General features: G+C 45.1%; 2 protein-coding genes across 3 annotated transcripts in view; one reads left to right on the top strand and one right to left on the bottom strand.

The window, feature by feature from the left end:
• Positions 1 to 4,763: 4,763 nt before the first annotated feature.
• On the bottom strand, positions 4,764 to 6,397 carry LOC119470915. The gene has a single exon (XM_037737873.1). It carries the CDS (start codon positions 5,454 to 5,456, stop codon positions 4,899 to 4,901), a length of 558 nt encoding a protein of 185 aa, XP_037593801.1. The 5' UTR covers positions 5,457 to 6,397; the 3' UTR covers positions 4,764 to 4,898.
• GOLPH3 (golgi phosphoprotein 3) overlaps positions 5,484 to 11,301 on the top strand; it is a 46,028-nt gene continuing 40,210 nt past the window's right edge. The window contains exon 1 of one of the 2 annotated variants that reach the window (XM_017526830.2): positions 5,484 to 5,995. In XM_017526830.2, the coding sequence (XP_017382319.1) occupies positions 5,771 to 5,995 (225 nt within the window). In that variant the 5' untranslated portion in view covers positions 5,484 to 5,770. The remainder of the gene's footprint in view (positions 5,996 to 11,301) is intronic. The other variant, XM_017526831.2, reaches the window with a different exon arrangement.

Below are 11,301 nucleotides of genomic sequence, written 5' to 3' on the forward strand. Positions count from 1 at the left end.
AACTCAGAATCAAAAAAAAAAAAAAAAAAAAATTACTATACGTTTAGGGGCTTAAAACAACTCACGTTTATGGTCTCACTTCCGCAGGACAGGAGTTTGGGGCAGCTTATTGGATTCTCCGCTTAGGGTCTCACGAGGTTGTAATCAAGGTGTTGGCGGGGTTACATTCCTGTCTTCACTCTTCACCTAAGGGTTCTCTTCCAAGCTCATCATGCAGTCGGCAGATTTCCGATGCTTGTGATTATAAGACCAGACCATCAGCTCTTAGTGGCCACCTTTCTCCACAGGCAGTTCACACATGGCTGTTTTCTTCTTAAAGGCCATCTGGAGAGGGTCTCAGCTGACTCGAGTATCCCTCCTTAGGGAAGGGTTAGAGCCTTTTTTAAGGGCTCACCTGGTTATGTCAGGCTCATTTAACGTCTTAGCTCATTTTGTGTTGCTGTAAGGGAACACCTGAGACTGGGTAATTTGCAAAGGAAAAAGGTTTATTTGGCTCATGACTGATTCTGCTGGCAGGAAGACCATCTGATGAGGTCCTCAGGCTACTTGCATTCATGGTGGGAGGCAAAGGGGAGCTGGTGGGTGAAGAAATCACGTAGTGAGACAGGAGGCAAGAGCCAGTGAGGGGGAGGTGCCAGGCTGTTTTTAACAACCAGGTCTCATGGGCACTAACAGAGTGAGAACTCACTTGCTCTGCCCTACCACAGAGGGCATTAGGCCCCACCTCCAATTCAGGATCAAATTTCAAATTTCTTTTCTTTTTTTTTTTGAGACAGGGTCTCACTCTGTTGTCCAGGCTGGAGTGGACTGCGGTGGAATTATTACGGCTCACCGCAGCCTTGACGTCCCTGGGCTCGGGTGATCCTCCCACCTCAGCCTCCCAAGTAGCTGGAACTACAGTCACATACCACCAAGCCTGGCTAATTGTTCTATTTTTTGGTAGAGGGAGGGTTTCGCCATGTTGCCCAAGCTAGTCTCAAACTCCTAGGCTCAAGTGATCCGCCCACCTGAGCCTCCCAAAGTACTGGGATTTATAGGCATGAGCCACTGTGCCCAGCCAGAGATCAAATTTCAACATGAGACTTGGAGGGGACAAACTTTCAAGCTATAGCACCCAGGAGAGTTTCTCTTTTGACGAACTCAATGTGACACCTGAGATTGAGTAATTTCAGTTAAACAGTTTCCCAGTTTCCTTTTTTTGCCTCTGTTTTAGATCCAGGGAAAGACTGGATCTCAGTCTCTTGAAACAAGCAAACAAACAAACAAACAAACTAAATATATATACTAACAGTATGATCCAATTGCACTCCTGGGCGTTTATCTCAGATAAATGAAAACTACATCCAAATAAAAATAGGCCAGACGCGGTGGCTCACACCTGTAATCCCAGCTCTTTGGGAGGCTGAGGCAGGTGGATCACTTGAGGTCAGGAGTTCGAGACCAGCCTGGTGAAAATCTGTCTCTACAAAAAATATAAAAATTAGCCAGGCTTGGTGGCACATGACTGTAATTCTAGCTACGCAGGAGGCTGAGGCAAGAGAACTGCTTGAACCCTGGAGGCGGAGGCTGCAGTGAGCCAAGATTGTGCCACTGCACTCCAGCCTGAGCGACAGAGCAAGACTCAGTCTCAAAAACAAACAAACAAAAAAACAAATAAAAACATGTACATGAACATTCATAGAAGTTTTATTTGTGATAGCCCCAAATTAGAAACAACCTGAAAGTCCTTCAGTGGATCTGTGGTAAACAAATATGGTACATGAATCCCATGAATTACCACTCAGCAATAAAAAGGAACAAACTATTGATATATGCAATTTGGACGGATCTCAAGGAAATTATGCAGAGTGAAAAAAGAAAATCTCAAAAGGCTTCATAATGTACAATTCCATTTATATAACATTCTCAAATGACAAAATTATAGAGATGGAGAACAGAGTAGTGGTTACCAGGAGTAGGAGATAGAGTCGGGGGAGGAGCTGGACCACCATGACTGTAAAGGGGCAGCATGAGGGATCTTTGTTATGATAGAGCAATTTTATATGTTTTTCATTATTTATTTATTTATATTTTTTTAGAGACAGGATATCACTCTGTTGCCCAGGCTGGAAAGCAGTGGCACAATCAGAGCTCACTATAGCTTTGAACTCCTGTGCTCAAGTGATCCTCCTGCATCAACCTTCTGAATAGCTGGGACTACAGGCATCGCCACCATTCCCGGCTAATTTTTTTAGATGGAGTCTCACTCCATGCCTCGCTAATTTTTTTTAGATGGAGTCTTGCTCCTGTCACACAGGTTTGAGTGCGGTGACGTGATTTTGGCTCACTGCAACCTCCACCTCCCAGGTTCAAGCGATTCTCCTTGCTCGGCCTCCTGGTAGCTGGGATTACAGGCGTGCACCACCATGCCCAGCTAATTTTTGTATTTTTAGTAGAGACGGGATTTCACCATGTTGGCCAGGCTGGTCTTGAACTCCCGACCTCAGGTGATCCACCTGCTTTGGCCTCCCAAAGTGCTAGGATTACAGGAGTGAGCCACCATGCCCTGCCGAGACTTTTTTTTTTGAGATGAAGTCTCACTCTGTTGCCCAGGGTGGAGTACAGTGCATCTCTGCTCACTGCAACCTCTGCCTCCAGGGTTCAAGCGATTCTTCTGTCTCAGCCCCGCTCCCTGACCCCAGCAGCTGAGATTACAGGCACACGCCACCACGTCCAGCTATTTTTTTGTAGTTTTAGTAGAGATGGGGTTTCACCATGTCCGCCAGGCTGGTCTTGAACTCCTAAACTCAGGTGATCAGCCTGCCTCAGCCTCCCAAAGTGTTAGGATTACAGGCATGAGCTACTGTGCCCAGCCGATGACACTTTTAAGTATGAATCTAGAATGCTGTCCAACATAATTAAGTGGGAAAAAAAATGCTTCCCAACACAAGCACAGGTGGGAAAAAACCTATATATAATGTGCTTTTATAGAAAAGATAAGAAAAACATTTTCATATTTGCCTAAATATATGTTAAAAATCTCTGGAAGGATAACCATGAAAGTACTATCAGTGGTTACCTATATATGTATGTGTGATGCACATGCGTGACATGTATACATGCAAGTATTTTAGTATCTATTACTATATAACAAATGACTCCAAATTTAACAGCTTAAAACAACAAATATTTATTAACTGACAACATCTGTAGGTCAGGAACTTGAACAGCTTAACTGGGTGGCGCTGGCTCAGAATCTTTCGCTAGTTTTTTTTTGTTTTTTTTTTTTGGGACACGGAGTCTCATTCTGTCACCCAAGCTGGAGTGCAATGGCGTGATCTCAGCTCACGGTAACCCTGCCTCCCGGGTTCAAGTGATTCTCCTGCTTCAGCCTCCCAAGTAGCTGGGACTACAGGAGCACACCACCACTCCCGACTAATTTTTGTATCTTTAGTAGAGACAGAGTTTCACCATGTGGGTCAGGCTGGTCTTGAACTCCTGCCCTCGTGATCCACCCATCTTGGCCTCCCAAAGTGCTGGGATTACAGGCATGAGCCACTATGCCTGGCCTCTTTCACTAGGTTTTAGACAACAAGTTGACCAGGGTTGCAGTCAATGGAAGGCTTGACTGGGGACAGACCTGCTTCCAAGATAGGTCACGCATGTCTGCTGGCAGGAGGCTTTGCTTCCTCCCTTCCTGGAGCAATCCTTAAGGTTGCCTTAATGTCCTCAAGATATAGCAGCTGGCTTCCCCCAGAGTGAACGATGGTTGGGGTGGAGGGCAGCTGGGGAGAGAGAGAAGCTGCAAAGACATTTATGGCCTAATCTCAGAAGTGACACAGTCAGTCATGTTGGTCACATTCTAGTTATTTGAAGCGAGTCACTAAGTCTGGCCCACACTCAATGGGAGGGAAGTTAGGGTTCAGATTTTGAGGGAAGGAGTATCAGATGATTTGTTGGCATTAAAACCTTCAGGAGAGAAAGGAGAACAACTGGGTGAATAGGGGCAGAGCTGGGAGGGAGATTTTCACTACACACATCTTTGTACTCTTTGAACTATGCACTTGACTATATTAGTCAAGTATAACTTTTTTTTTGAGACAGGGTATTGCTCTGTCTCCCAGGCTGCTGTGCAGTGGCGTGATCACCCGGATGGCAGCCTCAAATTCTGGGCTCAAACGGTTCTCCTGCCTCAGCCTCCCGAGGAGATGGGATTACAGATGTGGGCCACCACTCCTGGCTCTTTTCAAATAATAAATCACATTTCCTTTACAAAGAAACATTTCAAGCTACAATATTTGGTAAAATCAGAAGAGAGAGAAGGGATGGAAAGGCAAAGAGGGTGTGAATGGGAGAAATTGGTTGAGGTGAAATCGACCTTTGCCCAGACGGGTGGGAAAAAGGGAAGGTCTACGTGGTGCTCCCCCTGCACCTTCTCTTCCCCTCATTTAGCATTGTCACTTTTCAGACATGGGATAGGCAGCAGTACTGGATAATGGATTTGTGGAGGGAGAAGAACCCATCTAAAAGGACTCTTTAACCACAGTCCATGATCGCTTTTTTTTTTTTAATTTAATTTTTTGCTTTGCTGTTGTTCCAGTCTGTCCATACACTGTTTATTTTAAAACAGGATGGTACGCAATGCCATTCCTGGTTAATGTTTCACTTACAAGCGCCACCCTCCACTCTTTCAACTCCTCTCTCAGGTTCGACAGCTATTCTTCAACGTAATTTGCGCACGCCAGGATAATTACACGGAGAGAGATCTCATGCGTACAAAGACGTGGTGTGAAACCCTTCAAGTTTATTGTCTCTGTAAAAAGATCCTTAAGGTCGAGCGTGCTAACGTGTGCGGTACTAACTGTACTCACTGCGCCCTGGTCAGTTTACAGCACAAGTTCGAGGCAAAGAAACAAGTTTTACAAACAAAACTGGTCTATTTGTTCTACCGTCTTACTCCTGGAAAACACTAAAGGCCCACTTTCAAACCATTTGGACGCAGTTGCTCCTTCTAAAGGGTTAGGGAGTCCCCGCAGAGAGCGCGCCCCTCCTCGCCCAGCAGTGGCGGGCCAAGTACTTCCTGCCGGTCGTGCGGACCCCAGAGTCCGAACGGAACCGGTCACGCTGCCGCCTCCGAAGACAGCGGTGTCTCGGGCGCGGAGGGCAGCTGAAGGCTGAGCGGGGTCCACCTTCGCGTGGTCTCTGCTCCTCCGACTCGTGGGGCTGGGGGACCCGCCAGGTTCAGACTCCAGCCCCGGATAGTGAGGGGGAAACGGGGAGCGGAAGGAGGGAGGGCAAGTCGCGGGAGCAAAACTGCAGGTCGGGGGGCGCAGGAACGCTGAGGAAAAGACAAGCACCGAGGGCCGGCAAGGGTGTAGGCGGCAGCCGCAGCAGCGGCGGATCTCCGGCCGCCGGGTCCCCTCCCGCCGCTTCCGGCGCCTCCTGCCCACCCCGCTGCCGCGCCGACTCTGCCACATCCTCCGGTGACGTCAGCCGGGGCCGCCATATTGGAAAGGCGCTGTCGCCGCCTCCGCTTTGGAGCTCGGGCTGTTTCGGGGGCCGCAGCCGCTGGCAGACAGGCGCCCTTTCCTGCCCCGCCGACGCTCAGTCAGCCCTCTTCGCCCTGACCTGTCTCCTCATGACTGGCCCCGGTCCCGCTGCCGACGGACGTCGCCCGGGTGTCCGAATTTAACCCGGAAACCCGGGTCGGAGGCCGCGGGGGAAGGAGGAGGGCGACCCGGTCGGTCCCGCGCCCCTCTCGGCCCGCCGGCTTGGCGCCTCGGCCAGAGTCATGACCTCGCTGACCCAGCGCAGCTCGGGCCTGGTGCAGCGACGCACCGAGGCCTCCCGCAACGCTGCCGACAAGGAGCGGGCGGCAGGCGGCGGCGCCAGCAGCGGCGAGGACGACGCTCAGAGCCGTCGCGACGAGCAAGACGACGACGACAAGGGCGACTCCAAGGAAACGCGGCTGACCCTGATGGAGGAGGTGCTCCTGCTGGGCCTCAAGGACCGCGAGGTGCGGGCGCGGCGGGCAGGGCGGGGGGCAGCGGCGCGGGGCCCGGGCGCCAGGTGAGCTCCAGGTAGGTGCCAGGTGAGCGCCCGACGCTTCCGGCCCGCGCACTTGCCCTCCTAGCTCCGGAGCCCGCGCGCGGTGGCTCTCAGCTGACCCCGAGCAGTGTAGGAGTTAGTTGGCCCCCTGCGCGGCGGGTGCTTTCCAGATCTTCCCAGTAGAGAGGCCTGGGATTTCTCCTTACAGTCGCTCCTTTCATTTCGACACCCTGGCAGTTTGTATTTCTCCGTCGCCTTTTTCCGCGTTTTTAACCCATGTAGACCCCAGGGTGCAAATCCAACCCGGAGACGGCCCGGGAAACCGAAACACTTGGAGCCGCTAGCGCCACGAACTCTCGGATTTTTGCAGGTTTTAGGACCTGGGAGGAGTGCCCGGATCTGCTTGCTGGGGAATTTTTTCTTCTTGAGTGAAAGTGTGCTGTTGGGAATTACGAAAAATGTAGGCAAAGTGGTAATGGAAAAGCTCTTACTAAGTAAAGTTAAATCAAAATTCTCCTGAAACCTCCTGGTTAAAGACTTTCTAGGTGAACTTGCATTGGGTGAGAGATTATTTTTAGTATCGCTTTTATATTTTATCAGTTGATTAATCTCAAAGTTTGCCGTCTTTAGAAAGGGCTTTTTCATGGTGTGCTTGAAATGTAGGTTTGTGAGTTGATGGAAGCTCTCGAAGCTTCAGGTGTGTTGAAGTTGCAATAAATATTTCTTTGTATTCTGACTTTGAAAGCGTTTGTTTTCACTTGAGTATCCAAAATTTTCACACACAGAAAAGTTGGAAAAGTGCTAGATACATACACATATATACGCTTTCTAGATTTTATAATTAATGTTTTGCTACATTTGTCATATTTGTCTACAAAAATGATTGTTTTTAGACAGACACCTGCAATACCGTCAGATAAATGAATATTCTATGAATTATGTATGATGAGGTGTTCCCAGAGCTTGTTTTATCTCTGCTTGGAAATTATATCACGTTTTTAGAGTCGGATACGGTGTTGTGTTTTGAGTTTAAGAAAGTTTTCTAAATTCAGGAAGGTGGGCAAAAAAAGTTTTACAAAACAACGTAATCTTTCTACGTCGCTGAAACTTATTAGATATAGGCGAGTTTATGTGGACTGTTTATGGACCCTTCATGTTTAAAAATCTGATGAACTGAAGGTTAGCTTGTTATGTCTAGGGCATCTGCTGTGTCTTGGTTTCCCATTTCTGAGGTTTTAATAACAGTAATCTTGAAAAAAGTTGATGGTTCCTTTGACTGAAAGGGGCGCTGAACCTGTTTAATGATTGAGTTGTGATGTTAAAGCAGGCTGTATGTGAAATTCCTTGTTCTTTGGATGAAAAAGTAAACTAGGTGTATAGTGTCCTAGTAATGTAATTTTTAGAAAATATTCAACTTTAGGCTTCACAATTTGGAATCTTGATTATAAACATTTGTCTTTTTTTTTCTTTTCTTTCTTTGTCTCGCTCTGTTGCCCAGGCTGGAGTGCCATGACGCCATCTGGGCTCACTTCAGTCTACCCTTCCTGGGTTCAAGCGATTCTCCTGCCTCACCCTTCGGAGTAGCTTGGATTACAGGCGCGCGCTACCACACCCAGCTAATTTTTGTATTTTTAGTACAGAGGGGGTTTCACCTTGTCAGGCTGCTCTCCAACTCCTGACCTCAAGTGATCCACTTGCCTCGGCCTCCCAAAGTGCTGGGATTACAGGTGTGAGCCACTACGTGGGCCATAAAGTTTTTTTTTGGACAAAAGTAACATTATTGTAGACATTTAGAAAATACAAAAACACAATTAAAACATATTCTTGAGTGAACATTTTGGTTTACAGTTTTTGAGACTTCTGTGTGGATAAAACTTGATGGAAAACAAAAACTTAAAAAAAAACTAGCTTTTGGTGTTCCGAGTCACACTGAAATTACAGTGAGAAAGTACCTATTTGTTTTTTCAAGTTCATGTTACTCTAAATCAAGCTTATCCAATCCGTGGGTCACATGTGGCCCAGGATGGCTTTGAATGTGGCCCAACACAAATCGATAAACTTTCTTAAAACATTGAGGTTTTTTTGCAATTTTTTTTTTAAAGCTCATCAACTATTGCTAGTGTTAGTGTATTTTATGTGTGGCCCAAGACAGTTCTTCCATTGTGGCCCAGGGAAGCCAAATGATTGGATACCCTTGCTCTAAATGTTTAAGCTAAATCCTATTATTAACATGTTTTTCAGTGATTGATTTTCAAGAAGATAATCTAAATAATTTGTTGAAGTTTAACAGTACTCACATAATTGAGACAATTTAAAGTTCTTTGGAAGGTAATTGAAACCATGTGTCCTGTTTATTTTGCGTCAAGAGTCACTCACTATAGTTTGCTAGTCATGGCTTAGGTCTAGACGCTTGCTAGCTGATCGTGAGCATTTCTTCCTGATTTCAGGCAAGTCATTAATGTTGTAAACATTTAATATATATATGAGCTAATAACCTTATCTGAAATCAAAACAATAAAAAAATTTTAAGAAATTGCTAAATGGTGAAATTAATTTACCTTTTTTTTTTTTTTTTTTGAGACTGAGTCTCACTCTATCATCCAGGCTGGACAGCAGTGGCTCGATCTCGGCTCACTGCAACCTCCCACTCCCAGGTTCAAGTGATTCCCTAGCCTCCCGAATAACTGGGATTCAGTAGCTGGGATTACAGGTGCACCACCGTACCCAGCTGAATTTTGTATTTTTAATAGAGATGAGGTTTCACCACGTTGGCCAGGCTTGTCTTGAACTCCTGAGCTCAAGTAATCCGCCCACCTCTGCCTCCCAAAGTGCTGGGATTACAGGCCTCAGCCGCTGTGCCCGACCTTTCTTTGATTTTTGAAAGAAGAAACAGACTTAGTAATTTACATGTGTTGGCTTTAAAAATTTTTTCTGTTGGAGAATAATAAACCAGGAGAAAAGTGTACATAAAAGGTGATGAAGTTTCACAAACCAAATATACCTGTTAAACCAGCGTCTAGGGCAAGAAACAGAAGCTCTAGCCCTCTGCTTGAATTTCTTTCCAGTCACTACCCATTCCTCAAGGGTAACCACTGGCTTAATATTAGAATTCAGCATAGATTAATTTTTCCTCATTTTTTGTACTTTGTTTCTGATTTTTGTTAAACATGAGATTCATTCATATTGTGTGAGGTTGTTCTTTGTTCTTATTGTCTTGCCAGTGTATTTTTAACATGTTTATAATATTTTAAAAATTGACATATTCTGAGTCAAGTCCCCCTCTTCTTTTTACTGAACAGAACTTTCAGTTTTCGAATAAACAGATGGTCTGGCTTCAGATTACCTGGTAAGGGTGAGTCTAAAGTCATTGTGATTGATTTTTTTTTTCTCTTTACACATTTCAGATTTTTTTTTTTTTTAACCGATGATATTTATTTTTGTGTTTATAAAACAGGGATGCGTAGGCCCCTCAGAGGATTTTGATGCTCACTTGGGCAGAGAATTAGTGCATAGGTATTTAAGTAATTCTTCAAAGGTGGCAGAAAGGATGGCATATACTTTACACCTAAATTCAACTGCCAAATAATTAGTATTTCTCTAATTGCCCCTGTGTTTGAGGGAGAGGGGCAGCAAAGTGCAGGTATTTCCCTTTCAGTATGTGTTTGTTTATTCCACAGATGCCTTCAATAGAATATTTTCAGGATGCTTTATTGAGAATTACCAGAAATAACTGATATATGTTTGAATGTCTTCATTGCTGGCAAATCTTAGTTTTTTAAGGTTAGATTTAATTATTTTCAGTGGCCAAGTATAATTTGGAGACAGGGTCTTGCTCTGTTATCCGGGCTGGAGTGCAGTACCGTGATCTCGGCTCACTGCAGCCTCAACCTCCTTGGCTCAAGTGATCCTCCTGCCTCAGCCTCCTGAGGAACTAGGACCACAGGCACACACCACCACGCCTGGCTAATTTTTTTTTATTTTTTGTAAAGACAAGGGTTTAGCCACATTGCTCAGGCTGGTCTTGAACTCCTGTGCTCAAGTTATCTTCCTGCTTCAGCCTCTCAAAGTGCTGGTATTACAGGCATGAGCCACTGTGCCTGGTCTTTTTTTTTTCCCCCAGAAGACATATTTTGCTCTGTCGCTAGGATGGAGTACAGTGGTGAGATAATAGCTCACTGTAGCCTCGAACTCCTGGCCTCAAGTGATCCTCCCTCTTCAGCCTCCCAAAGTGTTGTGATTACCACAATGCACTCTTGAAGCATATTACTCCCTTACTGTTTTGTTGTGCAGCCAGACTTGTCCAATCAAATGTTTTCTCTAAGATGTAGGGTTTTTTGGAGACCTTTCCAGAATAATGTCAGTGTGTGGATCAGACTGTTCTTTGGCATGGTTCTTTGAGCTGCTTTCTCTGGTCGGTGGGCGCTGTTTTTTTCCAGCCTGATTTTCCAGTCATCTTTCAGTTTTGCGAGTTTCAGCAGCCTTCCAGTAAAGTTGCTTTTTAAAGATAGAGTCAGTTACTAATGTTTCTAATGCTTATAGACAAGAACTGTAATACAGTAACTTAACTCTACATCTTGAAAAATAGGTAGGTGCTTGAGGTAAATAACATGCAATGGGGTAAAATAATTAAGTTTAAATAAAATGATGGAACTGACTTTCATGTGACTTTTACACAGGCTCCAAAGATGTGTTCCATTTTTGGAATAAGGTTCTCAAGGTCACTATTTTGAAGTGTAATACTGATCAAGATGTATAACTTAACACTTTTTTTGAGATGGAGTCCCGCTCTGTCACCCAGGCTGGAGTGCATTGGCATGATCTTGGCTCACGATAGCCTCTGCTTTCCGGGTTCAAGTGATTCTCCTGCCTCAGCCTCCTGAGTAGATAGGACTACAGGTGTGTACCACAATGCCCAGCTAATTTTTGTATTTTTATTAGAGATGGGGTTTCACCATGTTGGTCAGGCTGGTCTTGAACTCCTGACCTCGTGATCCACCCACCTTGGCCTCCCAAAGTGCTGGGATTACAGGTTTGAGCCACCGCACCCAGCCTATTTTCCTTTATATACATGCAGTGATGTCCACCATCTTTACATATCAAATATGTAAATGAGAAATTCATTCAACAAGTATTCAGAATTTACAGATGTGCTGAGTTTTAGTAATTTAAAATATTATGAAGGCTTCTGAGTTTTTAATGAATTTTGTGATTTCTAATACAAATATTCCCTTCATATTTTTGAAAGGTTTGAATTTTTTTTTTTTTTTTTTTTTT

This window comes from Cebus imitator, unplaced genomic scaffold (assembly GCF_001604975.1).
Source record: "Cebus imitator isolate Cc_AM_T3 unplaced genomic scaffold, Cebus_imitator-1.0 Scaffold44, whole genome shotgun sequence".
NCBI classification, from domain to species: Eukaryota; Metazoa; Chordata; class Mammalia; order Primates; family Cebidae; genus Cebus; species Cebus imitator.